The sequence below is a fragment of the Prionailurus bengalensis genome, chromosome F2 (assembly GCF_016509475.1).
Source record: "Prionailurus bengalensis isolate Pbe53 chromosome F2, Fcat_Pben_1.1_paternal_pri, whole genome shotgun sequence".
Lineage (NCBI taxonomy): Eukaryota > Metazoa > Chordata > Mammalia > Carnivora > Felidae > Prionailurus > Prionailurus bengalensis.
The window spans coordinates 78,583,135-78,605,365 of NC_057353.1; the positions used below are offsets into that span (position 1 = coordinate 78,583,135).

Sequence of the window (22,231 nt, forward strand, 5' to 3'; positions counted from 1 at the left end):
TCCCCACAGCAATTTAGCTAGGGACACATCCTCATGAAGTCCCACAAACACACATGTCTGTGTCTGTATCTGCAGCCTCCACCAGCACGCAGGGTCTATCGGGACAGAGCCAACAAGTGGCAATGGAACCGTGTGCATGTGTGAGCTCATTTCGTCCTGAGAACGGTCCTGTACACGCGACAAAGCAGTCACCCAGAGGGGACATGGCCTGGCCAAACTGGACAGCCAGCCCACATCCTCAGGACTGTGCCGTGCGGTCCGGCAGAAGTGGCCTCTGACCACTGGCCCTCCCTGGTGGCAACGCTCAGGGGTTGCTGAGCCGGTGAATGAGCGTGCTGACTCCCACCTCCTCCTGGAGACGAACCAACAGCCTTGGGGTGACCACAGCTGCTCCAGGGTCACTTGCTGGGACCAGCGTGACCAGGATCACCTTTGGTAGCATGTAGCATTCCTGCAATTCATGAGTGCACCCGTTCATTCCACAAATGAGCCCTTCCAGGCACTGGAGGTTCGAGAGTGACCAAGTCACTTCCCTAGGCTGTGGGTCCCCCAGGGAAGGGGATCCCCGCTGAGTCCTCAGGGCCTAGTGCAGGGCCTGGCAAGTCCTGGGGGACTCACAAAATGTTTGCTGAAACGAATCGGAACTCCTGAGCCAACTCTCCCGGGTAGGTCGCGGAAACACTGACCCTCTGTGGTCACGGGGACAAGTGGAGCACGGCCTTTGAACCACATGCCCTGCTGGGCACGTGTGTTGCCAGAACCTACTTTATGGCCAGAGAAGTGACAAGCGAGGTCGCGTGATGACTGTAGCAAACAGGATGGTCAGCTTTTTGTGCGTTTGCCGCCCGCCAGGGCCGCATGGGGATGCCCCACGAGCTCCACCTCCGTGGTTTGCAAATGATGATTCTGCTTCCCAGGAGGGCGTCGTGGAGGAGGCGGGGAGGGCTCCATGCCTCTGCGGCCGGCGCCTGACCCTGTTCTGCCAAGTGCTGTGACTCTGGGCGAACAACCCGTCCTCTGTGAGCTGAGCCCTGATGCTTCATCCGCTGAGAAAAACAGGATCGCCCACGCTGGAGAACTGCTGCGTCCGTTAACTGAGGAAACGCACACAGCATAGCAGCCCGCAGCCCGCCAGCGTGAGAGCTTACGACTCGGAGAAAAGGAGGTTAATCAAAACCAAGTGATTGTGTCTCCACTTCACAGATGAGAAAATCAAGGCCCATAAAGTGTAAGCAACTTGTCTAAAGTCTCACGGTTAGTAGGTGCAGAATTCAAAGCCAGGTCTCCCTGGTGTGGACCGGGCCACTTCTGCAGCGTGTCATGACTCCGGGTCACGACCACAGCCCCCCATCCACCCGGCACCTAGTGAGGTCACCCTGAGGAGAGGAGCACGGCAGGAAACTGAGGCAGAGGGCCAGGCGCTGCACAGCCCGGGAGCGGGCACCCCATCTCCCTCCACCACTTATTGGGTGCCCTGGCCAAGTGCTTCTATAAAGGCAAAGTCTCCGGGCGCCCAGGTGGCTCCGTCGGTTAAGCGTCTGACTCTTGATTTCAGCTCAGGTCATGATCTCACGGTTCGTGAGTTCCAGCCCCGTGTCGGGCTCTGTGCTGTCAGTGCAGAGCCTGCTTGGGATTCTCTCTCTGCCCCTCCCCTTCTCCCCTCTCTCTGTCTCTCTCAGAATAAATAAATAAACCTTTTTTTTAAAAAAAAAGAAGGCAGAGTCCCAGCGGTTATAGGGGGAGACTGCACACCACAAGCACTTAACCTGCACCTGCCTCAGAGCGCACACTCGGGAAATGCTGGCTGTCTGGGAACCGGAGCGAAACAGGCACGGCCACCAGCGGAGAACGCACGGGACACCCCAGCTCTGACCGCACACCGTGCTGGCAGTGGGAGGAGAGACGGTCGGCGGGGGTGACGAACAGCCGTGCACGGCTGCGTTTTCTAAAACTAGAACCAAGCGTTCGGTAATTTGCAGATTGTGCCTCCTTGGGATGCCGCAAGGGGCGGAGCTGAGACCCCCGGTTTTCTCCGCTCGGCAGACCCCTGGGCCGGGCACTCGCAGGGTCCTCTCGTGAGCTCTCTCCTGGGCCCCTCACAACAAGCACGACACACGCACAGGAATCCAAGGCCCGTAGAGATCTTAAATCGCAGGTGCAGGATCACGCAGCTGACGCGAGGAAGGGCTGGAGCCTGGACTTGGGCCTGGAAGCCTGTGGACCTTTCCAAGGTGCCGCCACCCTGGATTCACTCAGGGGAAGGGGAGAGCAGCGGCCCCTGCTGTCTTCCACCCGGTGGACCGCTTTGCCGTCCCTCTGGTGCACTGCCTTCATCACCTCCACGTTTAGGGGGTGTATGCTCCTCGTGGTGGCATCCAGGTCCCTTGCCAGCCATATCTTTTCCTTCCACACTCTCTAAGCAGACTTCTTGTGTCCCTCACGTGTCCCCACCTGTATCAGAAGCAGCGCCTGTGATGTGACTCCTTGCTGACCGTGACACCTAAGCCCCACCCTTCCTCAGGGCTCCCAGCAAATGGCCCTTCCTTTCTAGACCCTTCCACACCCCAGCACGCAGCACGACCTCTGTGCTCTGCCTTACCACCGGGAGGAAGTGTTTTGCTGACTTTATGACGTGCTTTAGACCAGGGGCTCTCACCCCTGGTGGCACAGGAGACTCATCTGGGGAGCTCTTCCTTTCAAATAGTTTTCTTCTAGTTTTACTGGGAAATAACTGACATAGAACATTGGGCATTCCAAGTGTACCGCATCACGATTTGATAAATGCATACACTGTGAAGTGATCACTGCAATCGGGTTAGTTAACACATCCGTCACTTGACCTGCTTACCATGCTTCCCCTCTTTGATGAGAGCACTTAAGATCTACCCTCGCAGTAACTTTCAAGCACACAGAACACTCCTGTCACCTTCAGTCTCCACACCGTGTATTACACTCCCAGAACCTACTCATCTTCTAACAGGAAGTCTGTACCTGTTGACCACCATCCCCCGTCTCCCCCTTCCTCTGGCAACCACCGAGCTGTGCTCTGTTCCTAGGACTCGGGTTTTTGTTTTACGTTTCACAGGTAAGTGAGATCATACATGATCGGTCTTTCTCCGCCCGACTCACTGCACTTAGCGTGATGTCCTCGAGATCCATCCACGTTGTGGAGTACCTGAATTGCTCAGTCGGTCGGGCAGGGCTGACTCTTGGTTTTGGTTCAGATCACGATCTCACGGTTCATGAATTTGAGCCCCACACTGGGCTCCGTGCTGTCGGTGTGGAGACTGCTTGGGATTCTCTCTGTCTCTGCTCTCTCTCTCTCTCTCCCCTCTCTGCGCTCTGTCTCTCTCCCCCTCTCTGTCCCACTCTCTCTCTCAAAATAAATAAATACACTTAAAAAAAGATTCATCCACATTGTCGCAAATGGCAGGATTTGCTTCTTATGGCTGAATAGTATTCCACTGCAGAGATAGACCACGTTTTCTTTACCCATTCATCCGCACATGAACACCCAGGTTGTTTCCAGGCCTTTGCTATCGTGAATAACGCTTCAGTGGATGCTGGCGTGCAGACGTCTCTTCGGGATGGTGATTACATCCTTGGATGTTTACTCGGTAGCGAAACTGTTGGATCCTATGACAGCTGCCGTCTTAAATGTCTGGAGAACCTCCACAGTGTTTTCCACGGTGACTGCTCCAGTTTTTATCGCCACCAACAGTGCACGAGGCTTCCCTTTCCTCCTCACCCTCGACAGCACTTGACAGCTCTTGTCTTTTGGGTAACAGCCACTCTAACAGGAGTGAGGTGATGTCTCATTGTGGTTTTGACTGCTCCGGGGAGCGTTTAATGAATACAAATACCTGAGATCCACTCCCTCATCCTCTGTCTCCACCGGTTCAGGCTGGACCCGGGCAAAGGCACATCCTTCAAGTTCCAAGTGTGTTTCTGCTGTGCGGCAAGGGTTGAAAACACTGGTCTATGAGACAGGGGCATCACTTTGCAATGAGATGGTCTTTTGAGCCCAGCTTCTAGCACTGACTAAAGTGTCACCAACCCCGAGCTGCCAGCCTTGGTTCCACCTTAATTTGCCTCTCACTCTAGAAGGACAGTGTGCAGTATGCACCTAGGCCACCCAACGCAACGGGATGTGAAAGTATTCCAGGGATCGCAGGTAACAACAGCACGCATTAGCCAAGTGCCTATATTCAGCACATAGTCTCGATGCATGCTCGATGAACCCTTGGCAAATGCAATTGTTTCCATCGTCAGTATCATCGTGCTGCTAGCCCCCAGCCGTGGCTGAGGCCATCTGGGCACAGGCGCAAAGTCTCCATCACCCTCCGGGAGAGGCACACAGTTGGTCGTTAATACGTTTTGTTAAATGGATGAGTAATCGACAAATAGATGTAACGTCAGCTCCAGGGACAGAGACCTGTTAACTGGTTTCTTTTCTCCCAAAGCGTCTCGCAGAGAGCTAGAGGTCTAGTGACACTTAGAACAAAGGGTGAGGGGGTAGAGGAGGTGCAGGTCTAGAGGGAGCATACGTGCCCCGTGTTTTCATCTCCGACTTCTACATCAAGCCAGCACCCATGTTGGCCCTGTACCGAGACTGCCCTTCGGACCCACAGGACCAGTTTTCTAATTACCTGTAGCTCGGAGCACAGCTGAGAAAGCGTTTCCTCAACAGCAAGGGACTCTAGGAAGAAAAAACAAAAAGATGCACAATAAAATGGACACACGCTGAAAAGTTGCAGTTGCTAACTACAATAAAGAAGCATACGTTCAGGTTGGCGTTTGAGTCCCAGAAAGAAACACACGGCCTGAGGACTCTCCCTCTTTCTCTTCTAATTGCCTAACGGGGTCATATTTATAAAAAGGAGAAACCTGATTTGGAGCCCGGTGACCTCATACTAGATAAAGGTCAACAGCATCTCAGGGATGCCTTTCTGAGGAATAGAAGGCCCCCACATTCACACAGCACTTTGTGGGGTTCAGAGCGATCCCACATTCTTCTGGACTTCTGCAGGTATGTGCCTACAGGTGTGGATGTACATGAATCCGTGTGTGTGACGCATGTGGGGCCTGGGTTTGGATCTCCATCAGCCAGGTGAATGCTGGGAAGCACAGAGAAGTGGAGCAGCAGAGCTGAACCCAGACCACTGACTCTGACACTGAGGGTCATCACGACCTTCCCTGCCACCCACAGAGGAGCTGGCGATCTCACCTCTGATCAGCAGGAACCTCTGGCCTCCGGCCAGTGGTGATTTAATGCTTGCATCTGCCTGTATTAGGACTCTCCCCTAGTTCTATGACACGTGGTCGGGGGTTTGCACTTGGGCACGGCATCAGGTCCCTTTAAAGCTTTGCTGCCCAGATGAGTGGGACCAATCCATCAACACCTCCGGATCCTCACTGATGTCCTGATAAGCACATGCCTTATCCCCCTGCCCCCATCCAGCACCTTCCTCAGGTCTGTGAGTCCCACCAGGCACAGCAGACTTTTGTCATATTGAACATGACTGTGTCCGGGGCATCTGGCACATGGTAGAGGCTTGATAAAAACATGATGGTGAATGAGTGAGCAAATAAACCCAGATCCTTTGGGCAAAAAGTTAAAACAACAAGTCAACTGTCCGTGTGCAATCTCCATTTTCCCTTTGGGTTACGTAAGCTGTCTCTGATTCTGTGCATGCTTTTATGGTGTGTATAACATCTGAACCGGAAAAAAATTCGATGTTGCTACTGCATGATTCAGAGTAGTGCCTGACTTGTCTAGGGGGTCAGAGCTGGTAAGCCCAGATGGGAACATGGCACCACCATTCATCAACCGCCCTGTACTGACTCCTTCACCCTGCAGGCCAGGCACTGTGTACGAGGGATCTGTGCCTGGGGGGGCACAGAGGGGGCATCTGAGGGGGCCTCTGCTCTCCAAGACCCCACATCTGGTGGGGATGAGAAACATGCAAATAGGATATCACTCTTGTGTGGTGTGTGCAGTGTGGTAATGGACAACGTATGAGGCCATAAATACCTCCAAAGCCAAGACCGGCTCAGTAGGTCTAGGGGTGTAAGTGGGGAAACTGAGGTACCCCAGCAGGACTATTCTTAACCCTGAACCAGGCTAAAGACCTGGCCTCTGTTCTGGAAGCAAAGGGTCCTCAGCAGAGGACTGACAGCAGAATCACACTGTGTCACCTGCTGTCAATGAGAGGGATGATAGAAGGGACCCTGCCCCAGGAGCCACTGCAGGAGCTCTTGTCTTAGTCCTGCCGTGCACTGCTGTGTGTGACCCTGAGCAGTCACTGCACCTCTCTGATCTCAGTTCCACCATCTGGCAACAAAGAGGGATTCAGGCCCAGTGATGTCCATGATGTCTGATGAAGTGCACGGAGCAATCCATCCCCAGAAAACCAAAGATGATGGCTACTGAGAGGTTTCCATAATCATCCAGATTAAAAACATGTATAACATATATTTATATACAAATATGCAAATATTTAGATATCTATATTATAAAGTATACATAAATATATTATGTTATACATCAAAATATAGAAAACATATATTATATATAAAATATGTTATATATTTTATATATGATTATAAGAACATACTAAAATTATTAAAATATAAAATATGAAACAGGTACTACATTTTATATAAAATATGTAAAACATTAAAATTATTATTAAAATTATGTTATATATAAAATATGTTTATATATGTACATAATATATGTATATAATATATATGTATATAATAATATAATATATAGTAAAATTATGTTATATAAAATATATTTATATATGTATATAATATAATATAATATAATATAACATAATATAATATGTACATTATATATATGTATATATTTATATATGTATATAATATATAACAATACATGTATTATTTGGGAGGTTGTTTTCCCCTCTTGTAAGTTGCAATCCTGTAACTGCAGCCTCATTAAAAAAGAAAGGCTATAAACTGGCATTTTCCCTTAGGAAGCAAGTCAACATGGTATCAGCAGTGCCCGGTGGACGTAGCAGGTGTTCAGTAAGTGCCCTGTGGGTGAACCGAGGCCTCGACTTCCTGCAGGTGCATGTCCCAGACTCCCTCCTTCCAGAACAAGGTAACATACATGACACATACCTGGAGCATATCTGCCACCGTGACACTCAAAAAACATGCCGCTCTCTCAAGCCCGGCCCAAGAGGGGCAGGTCGGCCGCGGCTTGCGGTGCCCCGCGCCCGGCCCCTTACCCAGCTCCGTGTGCGGCAGCTCGGGGACGTCCCTCATGATGACCAGGAAGTAGGCGCGGAGCCCCCGGTAGGCGTGCAGGAGCAGGAAGCACAGCTCTCGGTGCCACTTGTGTGCGTGCTGCATGCAGTTCTCCGAGGGCACATAGAAACTCCCCTGCGGGCGGGACAGACACAGAAGCTGGGGGCCACCATGCGGCTGGCTCAGAGAACAACCGAGGAGGGGCTCACGGTTCCAGGGAAAGGAGAGTTTGAGTCCCTGCCTCTCTGTGCAGGAAAGACACTGAGATCTGCCGAGCCTCTGTCTTGTACATTCATATTAAAACAACAACGATAATAATAATAATGGCAATAATAATAGTAATAGTAACAACGAATGAGGAGGAGGAGGAGGGCACTGACCTGCAAGGTTTGGGATAACCTAATGGGGACCCACTCACAAGTCTCGTTCCTCAGCCACTGCACAGCACTCCATAGCAGACGGGGACAGACAGAGGGGTCTCCTCTCGCAGGGAGATGAGGAATTTGTAGAGACCCTCCTGGTGGATGGGAGAGTGGTCCAAGAGAGAGAAAAATGCACTGCTGTGAGATGGGGTGTAGTTGTGGGTTTAGATACACAATATGGCAGGTGCGTTTGGTGAGAGACTGAACCCAAGTTGGCCTCAGAGGCTCCGTACGTTGCCATCTGCTCACAGACGTAGGGAGCCTTAAACGGGTATAATGACCCAACTATGGTTTGTGTGATGAGGACAAGGTGGCCAAGTCACGATGTACCTGGAGACCCAGACACGACAGAAGAGAGGACACAGGCCAGTCCTGACTTGGGCACAAACTCAAGAGAGAAGGGTGTCTTGGGGCAAATTTCAGGAGGGATTTGCTTTGGACACAAAGGAAGCCCCAGGGAGGACCTTGGTCCACAGAGGAGGAAGGCACTGAGTACTGGGCTGGAGAGTTCCATGGATGTGGGACCTTCCTGTCCATCTACTGCTCAAGGGGCCATGAAAGGACACAAATGGCTCTGCACGATCCCCTGCTGCCTGTCCGTCCTGCTGCAAGAAACTCCAGACGGCGAGTTGGTAGAATCCCACCCTTCAGGCTCTTGTGAGTGGGTGATGTGGCAGCCTCCTGCCTCATTTGGTCTCCTTCCTTGCTGCCATCGGGGAGGACTGAGTTGGTCCATGGGGACAGGACAGGTGTGATAGGGGTCCGTGGCCATCGGCACTCATCTGCACTCTCAATGGTGCCATGAAGGCAGGCGATCACAGGTGTATTGTACTGGGTCTAATCACAGCATCACGATGAATGAGTCACACGAGGTGCTACAAATCAGGAAACTGGGATGGAGGCGTCCGGTCAGCGTCTGTCCCTTGGCTCTGAGATGGCTGTAAGGCAGGTCCCTAGCAAAAAGACTGAGACAGAGCGGTGCCTGCAGGAGGTGCTGGGTGTGCTGTCGGGGGGCAATGCTGCGGGAGAGTAGGACTGGGCAGAGAGAGTCGTGCAGGACAACGGAGACCTCAGTCCATCCCACGGGGGGCTCTGGAGCTGCAGGGCCGTCGGCCTCGGAGTAGGGGCCGTGCATTGCACGACTGCACCCATGCACTGACCATTATCGAGTGTGGGTGACCCTGCGGAGGAGGTGGGGCCTGGGTCAGCAGCTCTCTCAGACACAGCAGTCTCCAGAGAGGGGCTTGGCCAACTGGCCCCTCCAGAGAGGGGCTTGGTTGAGGCTCCCAACATCCCTGGCAGTGTGAAGAAGCAGTGACTCAGGCCCGAGGAGGGATGTGGGCAGCGTGCCATAGGACCCACTGGAGAGGCCTTCCGTGAACCCTCCCCAGGGCCTCGACTGAAACCTGGCTTTGCATTATGAGGCCACCAGGTCCCTTTGGATTTGAACTTATGAGACACATTCAGTGAGGTTTGGAACCAAAAGACTCTTCCATTTCATAAGCAGAGAATTCAGTCAGCTAGGCCCTCAGGTAATCCACATTATCCCCATTTCTCATCCTTATTCTGTAAGGATCAGAAGTCGGGGCAGTTATAGAAAGACAAGCAGAGCCTGTGGATAGCAGAGTGCACGTGTCGGACCCCCAGACCCAAGGAGCAAGAAGGAATCCGCCGTTCGCAAGGCATCTAGGTATTCCCCTGATCTTGACCTCATTTGGTCTTTGGCAAACACCATACAAAGCAGATGCTCTAATTCTGATTTTCAAAATTAGAATATACATATGGTAAAAAAATCTCAGTGTTTCCAGAAACAAGCTAAAGTGCCTCATTCCCCAGAGTCCAGTAATTTCTTGTGGGTCTTCCTAGAAGACTTCCGTACACACATGTGCACATGTGTGTTATGTATGCACGTCCTGGAAACACACGCAGACACACTCACACGTGGGAAAAGGCTCTGGGCGGTTCTCTATTCCTTGCTTTTATCACTTACCGTGCCTCAAAGCTCTTTCTGATTAGATCAAATAATAAGTGGTAGGAACTTCAATTTCTGTTTCATAGATAAAAGATTGTGGGTCAAAGAATCAAATGATTTGTTCAAGGTCACCCCACTCTTCCCGCAGAAGAAATGATTCTCAAGGCCAGGTGCTAAGTGGGGGGAGTCCTTTCTCAGTGTGCCACATGCATCCTGGAGACCGTGCCTCACAGAGGACAGATGTTCCATCAGGCCTGCTTGCTTTGACTGAGGCATTAATTTAAGTCCTGCCTGCAGTGGCTGTGACTAAGCAGAAATGAAAGCGGACAGGGGATTAACAAAGGCATCAGATCCAGGAAGCTATGAGCCCCCAGTCTGCTTGCTTCCAGCGGCCCCGAGCATCCCGTTTTCTGGTCCTGACGCCTGTTTGCCAACGAATTTCCTTATCACCGATGCCTCCTTTTGAAAATGCTTCAGGACCTACTGAAGGCAAGGGATCTTCGAAGTCCGATATTGACTTTGACTTTTAAAACTACATACCAATCTCATGAGGATTTTTCAAAAGACACATTGGGTAATCTTTGTGGAATCTTCAGAAGGCTGATTCAATATGATGACAGATAACATAAAGTCAAAATGGTAATCCAAAGAGAAATAAAATACATGGCCTGAGATGATTATGAACAAAACAAATCTTGTCCCCTGTAAAACAGCCAACGGCACAAGGCTCAGAAAGTGAGTGGGCTGACGCAGAAAGCCCCACTAGCCGCCCCCCCGGGCGGGCAGAGCCGGTGCGGGAGAGCCTGTGCACCTCCACTGACGGTGCACGGAGCGCGGCTGAACAGCACAGTGTCCCCACACGAAGAAAGGACACTCGAGCAGCGTCCTTTCCAACAGTCTGGAAAGACACACAGGCCTCACGCAGGGCCAGCCGAACATCAGGCTGCATGTGAACTCACGATGGAGAGCTCCGGGCCAGGGTCCACCCCCCCACAGGCACAAAGCAGGTGAAGAGCGGATGGTCACAACGCGGCCTCTCCGAGTGGCTGTTAAGGATCAAACAAGACTATCGCGGTAGAATCTGGATGCGAGCCACGTCCCAGGGTAAGGTCAGCGGGCGTGAAAAGGACCTTCGGCTCCCTCAGGATGCACTGGTGGTCCCCAGGGATACGCCTACGGATTATGCAGCTTAGACATCAACAGTGATCCTCTCAGAAACCTAAAATGGATTTTTTTTTCAACGTTTATTTATTTTTGGGACAGAGAGAGACAGAGCATGAATGGGGGAGGGGCAGAGAGAGAGGGAGACACAGAATTGGAAACAGGCTCCAGGCTCTGAGCCATCAGCCCAGAGCCTGACACGGGGCTCGAACTCACGGACCGCGAGATCGTGACCTGGCTGAAGTCGGACGCTTAACCGACTGCGCCACCCAGGCGCCCCTAAAATGGATTTTTTAGTGTTTACTTATTTTTGGGAGAGAGAGAAAGACAGAATGCAAGTGGGGGAGGGGCAGAGAGAGAGGGAGACACAGAATCCGAAGCAGGCTCCAGGCTCCGAGCAGTCAGCACTGAGCCCGACGCAGGGCTCGAACCCACAAACCGCAAGATCATGACCTGAGCTGAAGTCAGAAGCTAACTGACTGAGCCACACAGGTGCCCCCCTAAAAATGGATTTTAACTCAACTGGAGTCCCTGCTGAACCATGGTTTGATAAGAACACAGAATCTGGAGTCCAACGGGCCTGTGCCTTGCTCGTCGATCAGCCACTCGCTAATGGCGTGACGGGCTAACCCCCTCCCCTCTGAAGCGTCCGTTTCAGGTGAGAGGTGGGGATAGTAAGAAAGCCTCGGCGCTCACCTGAGAGCCTGGTTTACAGTCAGCACTTAAGAGGTGTTCGTCAGGAAGTTTTGCTTTGTACTTCCTTCATTCCCCAACAGAGAGCCAAGCTTGCCATCACCTCTGACCTTCCTATTAACGCCTCTCCCGTTTACGTGACCAGGTCTAATCCTGCCCTGAGCTCTAGATCGCCATTCCAGGCTTTGGTTGGATAGGGGGCCTGTTGTCAAAGAGGCAGCTTAAAAGGAGCAACTTGCTGTCCCCCCTCAATCCTTCTCTTCCCTTTGGGCATCTTTAGTGGACCCATTTGGCCCAACATTCACAAAAGCTTTGCATTCTCCCAGACTCCAGATCTCTTTCTCACCTTAGAACCTGTAAAAAAGTCTCGAAGGTTCTGTCTCTACCACGTTCTCACGTCAGCCCTAGTTTGAGTCTATGCTGCTTGCTTTAATTATTAAACCACCCTCCTCATGGGCCTCACCCCTCTGGTCTTACCTTCCTCCTGTGGCACTGGTGTGTGCGAGTTCGTTCACAGCGTTACCCACTGTCTACAAGATCAAGTTCAAATTCCTGACTACGGCATTCACAGCCTTCAAGCCCCGACCACATTTCCAGCTCATCTGCTGCCTCTTGTTGCACAACACAGCTCTCTTTGCTTTTCTCCTTTTAAGGGCCTATCCTCTGGCTGCCTGAAACTCACCACCAAGACTTGGGTCAAATGTCCTCTCTCTGTGAAGCTTCTCCAGGCTCCTCCTCTGCCAGGGTTCTGCACACACCTCCTTAGACCACAATGATCCCCCCCACCACCACCCTACCTGAATCCCCTGAGGGTACAAGCGGTTTGTCATCTGTCTTTGAACCTGAAACAGCAGAGAGAAATTCAATGACGAAAGAGAGAGAGAGAGAGAGAGAGAGAGAGAGAGAGAGAAAGAGAGAAAGAGACAGGGAGGGAGGGAGGGAGGGATGAAGGAAGGAAGGAAGGAAGGAAGGAAGGAAGGAAGGAAGAAAGGAAGGAAGGAAGGAAGGAAGGAAGGAAGGAAGGAAGGAAGAGGGGGCAAAGAAAAGAGAGAAAAGGAAAGGAAAAAGGAAAAGAAAAAAGAAAAGCAAAAAGAAAAGAAAAGAAAAAAAAAGAAAACAAAAAGGAAAAGAAAAGAAAAAGAGAAAAGGGCTGTTGCATCTGCTGGGGGTCTTGACAAGGCAACACGGGCCTGGATTGAAGGTGCAAATCACCCTCACCTCCCCCTTCCTTACAACCGTAGGTTTTGGGGCGCCTGGGTGGTTCAGTTGGTTAAGCGCCCGAGGCTTCATTTCGGCTCAGGTCATGATCTTATCGTTTCTGAGTTCGACCCCCACATCAGGCTCTGCACTGAAGGTACAGAGCCTGCCTGGGATTCTCTCTCTCTGCGTCTCTCTCTGCCCCTCCCGTGCTCACTTTCTCTCTCTCTCTCTGTCTCTCTCTCAAAATAAATATACCACATCTTCTTTAAAAATAAAAAAGAACCATGGGTTTTCACACAATTCTGGAATTGATACTGGAATTTGGGTTTGCTATCCTACCACAAAAATCATGCTCTGGATCTCTATGTCCTATAGAAACACACTCAACTTACACTTTACATGAGATGCACACACAATCTGGTATTCATTCAGCACGGGGTAAGCACGGATAACTTTTCATTTAATTCAAACACACCCATGAAAGTGAGGCACGTTTTTGTACAGAAATATCAGTACATCTTCTGTGTTGCAGTTGCGGGAGAAGGCATAAACGGAATGGGGTTTTAATATTCTGGATGCTTATTTGAAACAGGAACGCAAAAGCTCCATCAGACCTCACAATCTAGAATTCTATTAATAGTAGCTACTGTTCATCAGATGCCTGCTGTGTGCCTCATACCAGTTTTCGGTCCCTGGATTCCTCTTCTTGGTAATTCAGGGGATTTTTCATTATTATCTTATTTTTAACCAAGGAGCAAACTACGATAGCATTAGTGCACTAACGTTTATTATTTGGCCCTAGTACGCGTCACGCATTATGTGTTCTATGTGTGTTAGTCATTCCATTCTTATGCCAAGCCTGCAAAATTAGTGCAATTATTTACCCCCATCTTGTAGACTGGGAAACCGAACCCCAGTGTGGAAACAGCCTGTCTACAAGCCTCACGGCAAGCAAGTGGCGGATTAGCAGTTCAGACACGGGCTGGCGCTGAAAGCCTCGCAATGCTGACCTTACTCTTGGAACTGAGATGCAGGAAGTTTATAGAGTCAGCCTGTGTCCCCGCCTTCGGGATGCAGGAGAGTCAAACCTGTTCCTTTTTTTTTTTTTTTTTTTTTAAATACAGTAGGGATTTTAGTTAATAATAATGTACCAGTATTTGCTTTTTAAGTTTATTTATTTTGAGAGAGAGAGAGAGAGTAATCGGGTGCTCGGGAGGGGCAGAGAGAGGTAGAGAGGGATAAGCCCAAGCAGGCTCTGCCAGTGTGGAGCCTGATGTGGGGCTCGAACTCATGGACCACGAGATCACGACCTGAGACAGAATCTAGAGTTGGACGCTTAACGGACGGAGCCACCCAGGTGCTCTGAAGAGTGGAGCCTCTAATTCCCGTTAGAGCCCGGGTTTAAAAAGGTACCCAGCTCTGTAAATTCCGAAGAGAATCAAAACCCCTTGGGGCTAGTCTTTGCTTTGCAACCAACTATCCAGAATCCCGGAAAACACCTTTGTCTATCTGTTCTTTCATCTGGTCAGCAACAGACGGCCGCTATCTGGGTGAGCAGTCCCCGATTTTGTGCCCCAACACACAAGACCGCAGGAACCAGCTGTGGGCTGGACTATAAGAACCTCTTACTACAAGTGGCTGAAATCTAGAAATCACAGATGACTTCGCATCAGCACGACTTGATCCACGTTGCTCCTAGTGTCCTCTTACTGACACCCCACACGGCTCCTTGAGCAGGAGACAGGGAAGCAGGTCAGGCACAGGGGTCAGCGAGGCACCTGACAGTCCCCAGTCTAGGTTACACTCCCGCCTAGGCGTCTCTCCATTCTACACGTATATGCTCGCTGCCCTCCACCCGCACATCGCTCCAGCGCCAAAGGATCCCCCACGCGACCACCGAGTGACCACAGAGAGATCTGTGTGGCTCCGGCCATAAGAGAAGTAAACTTCGCTTGGTGTTTCTCTCCCTCTGTTGTACACACGCCTGCTCTTGGAATCAGGGACGGCATAGTGTGCGTCGACTCCCAGCTACTGCCGCCCTGTGGGCAATCCAGCCACGTGGCTGACCGAAGCGAGAGCTGGAAAAGAGGGGGGGCCGCGGTGGAGCAGAAGAGCTGCCTTGAGCTCTCTGAAGGGTCATCGTGGGGGGCGTCGCGCACAAGGTCCCACGGAGTGCATCTAGAGGCACACGTTGTGGGCGAGAACATGGCTTCTCCGCTCTCGATGCGTCTTGTATGTGGAGGGACACCCCTTTGCGTGACACCCCCAGATCCTCTCTGCCCATTTATTGGGCAAATGGTGAGTTTGGGACAAGAAACTGGGAGCTTCCTGGTCTTTTTTCTTGGGAGCAAGTCCTCCCCTGGAGGCGCTTGTCTCCATCCCCCTCGGTCCCGGAGGAGGCCTGGCAGAGGATGTGCTCAGCCGGGGGCCCGCATCCGTCCAGCACTGCTGCACCTGAGCAGGGAAGCAGTTCACTCTAGAGTTCAATATCCGGGAGCCCCCTCGGTCAATGATGGAAGCCAAATGATCTCCTAGTTTAGTTTACTTTGGTGTGGTTTATTTATTCTGAGACAGAGAAAGTTCGAGCAGGGGAGGAGCAGAAAGAGACAGAGGGAGAGAAAGAATCCCAAGCAGGCTCCATGCTGCCAGTTCAGAGCCCGATGTGGGGCTCAAATTCATGAAACTCATGCCCTGAGCCGACATCCACAGTCAAAGGTTCAACCGACAGGACCACCCAAGTGGCCCTATGATCTCCTACTTCAGTTTCATCTCCAACGTGTCTTGTTACTTTGTCTTTCTGACTGGCTCAGCACTCAGTTGGAGAGAAGAAGGTATTGCGTCCCAGTCCCCCTCACACCCGGCAGCAGATCCGATCTCCTCTGGTGACAGTCACTGCGCTAATGCTGCCTCGCTGTGGCAGCCTCAATCGCCTGGGTGCTCAGGGCCACAGGAAGCAAGCGGCACAGTTGGTCCGTGTTGGGTAGAGGGCCAGAGGAGACCAGTGGTCATCGTTTTTATTCCTGATTCCTAAATATTGCTTTCTCTCCTGTTTATAAGCCTGTTTTAAACAGCACTTTTTGAAAGGCACGGTTTGGATTCAGCTTGCCCCCAAATCACTGTGACATGCATTTTCTTTTACTTGTATCTTGTGGGGCAAAGCCACAGACCCATAAACATTCAGTGGGCTTAGCATTACAGGATGACCTGGGGTCAAGGGGTCAAGTCTGACCCTTGCTACTCTCCAGCTCTAACACCTCAGACAGGGAGTAAGACTGTCTTGGGGCAAGTCATGGGGCAAGACTAGGGGTAAAGGGGAAAGTTCCTTACCTTCCACAGAGCACAACACACACACAGTGTTAGTCTAACGATTTTACAGGTAAGAATTCCATACAAATCCTTCCCACTAATGTACTTAGTGGCATTTTCTTTACTGGTCAATTACTGTTTGGCCAAGAGATTTTTTTCTTTTTTTTTAATATATGAAATTTATTGTCAAATTGGTTTCCATACAACACCCAGTGCTCATCCCAAAAGATGCCCTCTTCAATACCCATCACCCACCCTCCCCTACCTCCCACCCCCCATCAACCCTCAGTTTGTTCTCAGTTTTTAAGAGTCTCTTATGCTTTTGACCAAGAGATTTTTGACCTGTTTAGGACTTCAAAAGGTAATAATTCATTAGCAATGAAATAACTTGATATACTGACCCTGAATAATCCATCACCATCTTACACGTTACCTTAATGGCTGTGATGCATTTTGGGTGAATGCCTATATACTGTTGATCTACTTGACTAGAAGGATGCTTACACATGACAAGCATTATGATAGAGAGTCCCATTGGGTTTCTCGTTTTCTTCACCAAGTCAATGGGGTCAGTGCATCATCATGACCCCAGTTATTCTCTATTTGGTGCCTCCTGGGTGCCCACCGCCATGCTATAAACACTTAAGCTCCAGAGATGAGAATACACTGGAGGCCCACCTGGAGGAAAATACCCTCTGGCTGGAGGAACCAGGGGCACAGACCCCTAACTGCAGGAAGGTCTCACACCAGGAGAAACTGTACGATGCTGAGTGTGCGGAAGGGTGCGAGCAGGGGAGGCGCCCTAGAAAAAGGTGATGCTGCAGCCCAATCTCGGATGGTTAGGCAGAAAAGGGATGAGAGCAAGCACAGAAACCACCATAAGCAAAGACGCGGGTGAGCAAATGAATAAAATGCAGGGAACTACAACCCCTGCCACCCTACTGAGGCGCACGAGTCCAGGATGCAGGCGGGACGTGGTCGTGGAGGGTCAGGCACATCGTGTTCATCAGAACTCAGTTCCCAGGAACCCAGAGACACGTACGACAGGTACAAAATGTGTGCCAGTGAACCGGGCGAGGGGAAATGGGGAGGCACGTGCTGAGGCTCTGTTCTCTGACTCTGCCTTCTCACTAGTTGCTGCATTCGGTCCTCCAAACCTTCCGGGAAAGTTGAAATCATAATGTAAACTTACCAAAGTGGAACGGGCCCAGAGAGATTAAGTAAATGGCCCTGGGTCCCATTAAAAACAAATGGCCCTGGGTCCCAGAACTACTAAGGGATAAATCCAGGGTTCTAAAACTGCATAGCCACACTCTTTCATCCCACAGGGCACTATTCCAAATTCACCAGAATCAAAGTCTTCCCAAACAAGGGCAAGGCAGTGAGGACAGGGATAATGGCCACCAGAAGTGCTGGATTAATCACGCAGCACGTGAAGTGTGGAATAATTACTACTACCATCCCCAAGAGGCTGGTTCCAAGATCACAAACTCTGATGTACCTGACCATCCCCGAGAGGCTGGTTCCAAGACCACAAACTCCGACGTACCTGCAGAATGAGGTACCCCCAGTCTCAGGGGGATACTGTGACCGTTGAAACTGTTTCTGTTTTGGAAACTCGAGATGTTCACTATGGTCTCTTAAAGGTGTAAAATTCTATGCTTTTGTGATTTTAATTATGAAAGGCATTAAATTCCTTCAGCCGACACTGGGGCAGATATCGACCCAGCAACCGTAATTACTCTCTTACTGCGAGCTATGAAGTCTGTCATGCGGATTGGGTCCTTGTCTCTCCTCCTGGTACCTCTGGTGCACTCTTTCTACATGGCTCATTCTGTAGGGAACCTGGGAACTAGACCAGAGCAGATCAGCACTGAACATGGATTCTACATTCTGATAGCAAACTTCCAAAGACCCACGTGTCTCCTCATAAGCCTCCTTACCTGAGATGCATGGAGTACCCAGACTCATGTCCGAGAGCAAGGTGGCCAGAGCCACGGTAACGGCCCGTCCCAAAGGTAGATGATCAGAACAGGGTATGGCTGTCGCTTGAATGAGGTGAGCCTGATCCCAGAGCCCACACACCTGACCACTGCCAATTCCCGACTCCTCGGAGACGATGCTCAGTGAATGTGAGCCCTTTCTCGGCCCCCGTTGGAAACAGATCGGGCTGCTCTGAGAGGCCATCGAGACAAATGGGAGGCTACCGCATGGATGCTATCATATGAGGATGTTTACTTTTATAGGAAATCAGCTCAAAGCTTGTATGGCTTTCATTGGAATGATCATGGAAATCGTAGAAACCAAAACAAGAGTATATGCATAATAGATCGTAGTGTATCCAGGGCTTTTAAATCAACCTTGTAAGGTACCGGTCAACATCAGCCTCATCTACAGATGAGGAAGCAGAGTGACGGATCTGTCAGACAGTGTCAGGAATTGAGAGTTTCTTAAGAAAAAAAAATTGTCAAGATTAACAGACCAAAAATAACCTGAGCACATTTTAAGTAAAATTCTGGTCACATCTAGGGCCACGTTGCAATCAAATATTGCTGTGCGGTGTTATTACTTGGCACTTGCCTCAGGTCCAACACGAAGCTACTAGACGTATGGGCACCAAAGTGATAGGGCTGGCCCTGCACTGCGACCCTTCTTAATCGAGGCCACGGCATTTGACCTGTTTCCCATGCTGGTCTACATCTAGTGACTGCTTGTCACATGGCGGTGCTCTGCTGAATATCGTGTGTACCTTCTGTGTGGTCTTGAGCCCACCATGCGTTTTTAAAATACTTTTTAAGCTTATTTATTTATTTTGAGAGAGAGACAGACAGAGCGAGCGGAGGAGGGGCAGAGGGAGGGAGAGAGAGAATCCCAAGCAGGTTCCGCACTGTCAGTGCAGAGCCTGACGCGGAGCTCGAACCCACGAACCGTGCGATGGTGACCTGAACCAACGTCAGATGCTCAACAGACCAAGCCCCCGCCCCCAAGGCGCCCCAAGCCTGTTGTGTATTTGTGATCATTCACTACCTCTCCCATAACAAAGGCAATTATTTCCAAGCACTGTGGTGACGAGCGACTAAGACAGATAGTGGAAGGAAGTACTTAGAAGCGTATCTGGCAAAGAATGAGCACCTGACAAAGAACAGACCATTGTATTCCGGGAACACAAGAGAGGCGCATGCGAGCCAGTCTACAGGGTTGGGAGGAGATGTGGCAGAGTCCCCAAGAGCAGACAGGACAAGCCAGAGGCCCGCAGGCAGTGAGGACGCCGGCCATGATGCCAGCATCCGCACTGTGCAAACACTGCCTCCCTTTCTGCGGAGCTGAGGAGATGGAAGCATAGGAAGGGGACGAAAGAGGGGACCGGAGCCTGCTTCCCTGTGGCCTCCCAAACACTGGGGACCTTCCGGCCCTTCGCTTTTTAGTATTGTGCACAGAGCCTCCCAACGGCGTGAACAGGCCACTTCACCACTGTGTTTACTAACAAGGGCTCCGCAGACAGTAAATTCTTTAACTAAGGTGACCGCGGTCAAAACAGCACTCCGGTGTCGAAAACACCTAATGCCCCACGTCGAAAAGTACCGCCTCTATCTGTCGAAACCCGGATGGCTTTGGCACTTTGATTCACTGGTGCTTTATCTCCAGTTTTTCTTCTCTGCAAGCAATTCCCCAAACCGTGTGCAACGTTCAACAGTTTTTGTTAGCAGTTGGCAAATGGGATTCTTAACATTTAATCTAATTGAGAACAACATCGCACAACTCACACCGAACGAGCAGTTCAGCTGTCAGCCCATCATAAAACCCCAAACACCTTTCTGCTGAATGTATTTTTACAGTCTAGCTGGAGGAGGGCTCTGACTTAAAGAAGAAAAATACCATTCTCCAACTCTATTAGATGTACCAGTGTCTCTTAAAAATCACCAGTCACGGGGCACCTGAGTGCTCAGTCAGTTGAGCATCTGACTTTGACTCAGGTCATGATCTCAAGGTTTGTGACTTTGAGCCCCACGTCGGGCTCTGTGCTGACACCTCGGAGCGTGGAGCCTGCTTTGGAGTCTGTGTCTCCCTCTCTCTCTGCCCCTCCCCTTCTCATGCTCTGTCTCTCTCTCCTTCAAAAATAAACATTAAAAAAATTTTTTAAAAGAAATCACCAGTCATGACAGACGGTGTGTTTTGCGAAAGGAGTGTGCACTCCATCATCAGAGTCGATCTGAACCCAAACACTGGCTTTGCAACCTGTAACCTCCTCCAGGCTCCACATGTGCACATGCTCAGTCTGTCTATTAAAAACAATTTTGGGGGCGCCTGGGTGGCTCAGTCGGTTAAGCGTCCGACTTCGGCTCAGGTCACGATCTCGCGGTCTGTGAGTTCGAGCCCCACATCGGGCTCTGGGCTGACGGCTCAGAGCCTGGAGCCTGTTTCCGATTCTGTGTCTCCCTCTCTCTCTGCCCCTCCCCCGTTCATGCTCTGTCTCTCTCTGTCTCAAAAATAAAACGTTAAAAAAATTAAAAAAATAAAAATAAAAAATAAAAACAATTTTGGGATGAGATGCCATCTATAAGATTGTTGACAGGACTAGCTATAGAGCAAACCAAATGCCTGGTGGATATTAAGTGCATTATTTGGTCATTCCACAAAGAGTAGATCTAATGAACAAAATGATAATCCTTGTTATTAGCATTATAGTTAATTCTCTTATTCTTATTAATACCATTATGGTGTAACAGAGTGGCATTTCGTGTTTCCTCATCAGACCAGGCTCACAAGTTACAGGAGGTGGGCAGAGGGTGGTTACATTCCATGTATTGTTTTCAACATCGTGTGATTCCCTTTTATGTTACGTGAGGTCTTCAAATCTTCACCACTTGGCTCTCTGATCCGGCAGAAACGTCCTTGGGGGAGAGGATTTTAGCTTGTCGAGGATCTGATACTGAGGATGCTTATCTCCCTGGCAAGTTGCTTCTGGTGGATTTAAGCAAGAGAAGGGCAGGTTCGAGGCGTGAAAGAAACAGCAGAGGAGTGGCAGGCCACGTAAGACCGCGGGACCGTGGATTTGCCAAGGAGGAGAGAGAAGGCAGGGGCTAGTGGACGTGAGCACCCCATCCACCCTGGGGACTGCGGCCGCCCGTCTGGCCTCAGCCCCACGCGGTGACTCCACTGGTGGCCCTGCTCCCTTACAGAGGCCCTGCTCCAGAGACCAAAGACGGCCCCTCTGCCTGTGGCTTCTCCTTGCCCGGCTTTAACTGCCAACACCAGCCTGCTCTGACCCTGCCACTGGTCTCCCGCCCCAGGCTGCCTGCCTCCGGGTTCAGTGCCCTCACCTCACCAAGCCCGTGTCTCAGACGGCCAGGCAGGGCCCCACACCGTTTCTCCTCGTAAACGAGACTGCTGCGCGTTAGCTATCTTGTCCTTTCCGCTACTCAAATGCTACTGCTAGTATGACTTCCACACCGAAGCAGAGAAATCTCTTTCGAAAAGAGTTTTGGATGCTTTTAACCCTGATTGTGGTTAGTGTTATTACAAACAGCCATATTTTAGAATTAAATAAAATACTTGGGGCCCCTGGCTGGCTCAGTTGGCTGAGCATCCGCCTTCAGCTCAGGTCATGATCTCACGGGTTCGAGCCCCTCATCAGGCTCTGCACTGACAGTGCGGAACCTGCTTTGGACTCTCTCTCTCTCTCTCTCTCTCTCTCTCTCTCTCTCTCCCCTCTTCTCTCTGCCCCTCCCCACGTTCACACTCTCTCTCACTCTCAAAAATAAATAAACGTTAAAAAAAAGAAGAATTAAGTAGAGTATATGACATGTTTACATGGTGCCCAAGTTACTCCTGGACACATCTATTCAAGGACCATTTTGTGGGTGTTGTTTCTGGGCTTGGCTAGGGAATAAAGAGGATTACTGGAGTGTGATCTCTGGGTTTAAAGCCTGTGGGATCTGGTGTGTGTGGCAGCACACAGGTGAAGGGCTTCAGGACAGGTTGGTGAGTGCTAGGATCAAGTTTCCACACGATGCCACTGCAGCACAAAATAAAGCGTGTGCATTCTTCTTGGGCCAGTAAGGGAAATGTCACGTAAGAAATGACCTAATAATTTAAAAGAAATCAGAAGATACTAGGAGGAGGAAAACCGAGTGTGAAGGAAAACCTTTTGCAGAAGTAAAAATAAAACTGAGATGATGTCAGCAGTGTGGACACG

The 22,231-nt window shown here is 50.5% G+C and overlaps 1 protein-coding gene across 3 annotated transcripts in view; it reads right to left on the reverse strand.

The window, feature by feature from the left end:
- The window catches only part of FAM135B (family with sequence similarity 135 member B), a 283,395-nt gene that overhangs the window by 35,402 nt on the left and 225,762 nt on the right, over positions 1–22,231 (reverse strand). For all 3 annotated transcript variants that reach the window (XM_043601841.1, XM_043601840.1, XM_043601839.1), the window contains exons 8-9: positions 7,263–7,416; positions 4,650–4,699 (exon numbers count right to left, since the gene is read on the reverse strand). In XM_043601841.1, coding sequence (XP_043457776.1) covers positions 4,650–4,699; positions 7,263–7,416 — 204 coding nt within the window. The remainder of the gene's footprint in view (positions 1–4,649; positions 4,700–7,262; positions 7,417–22,231) is intronic.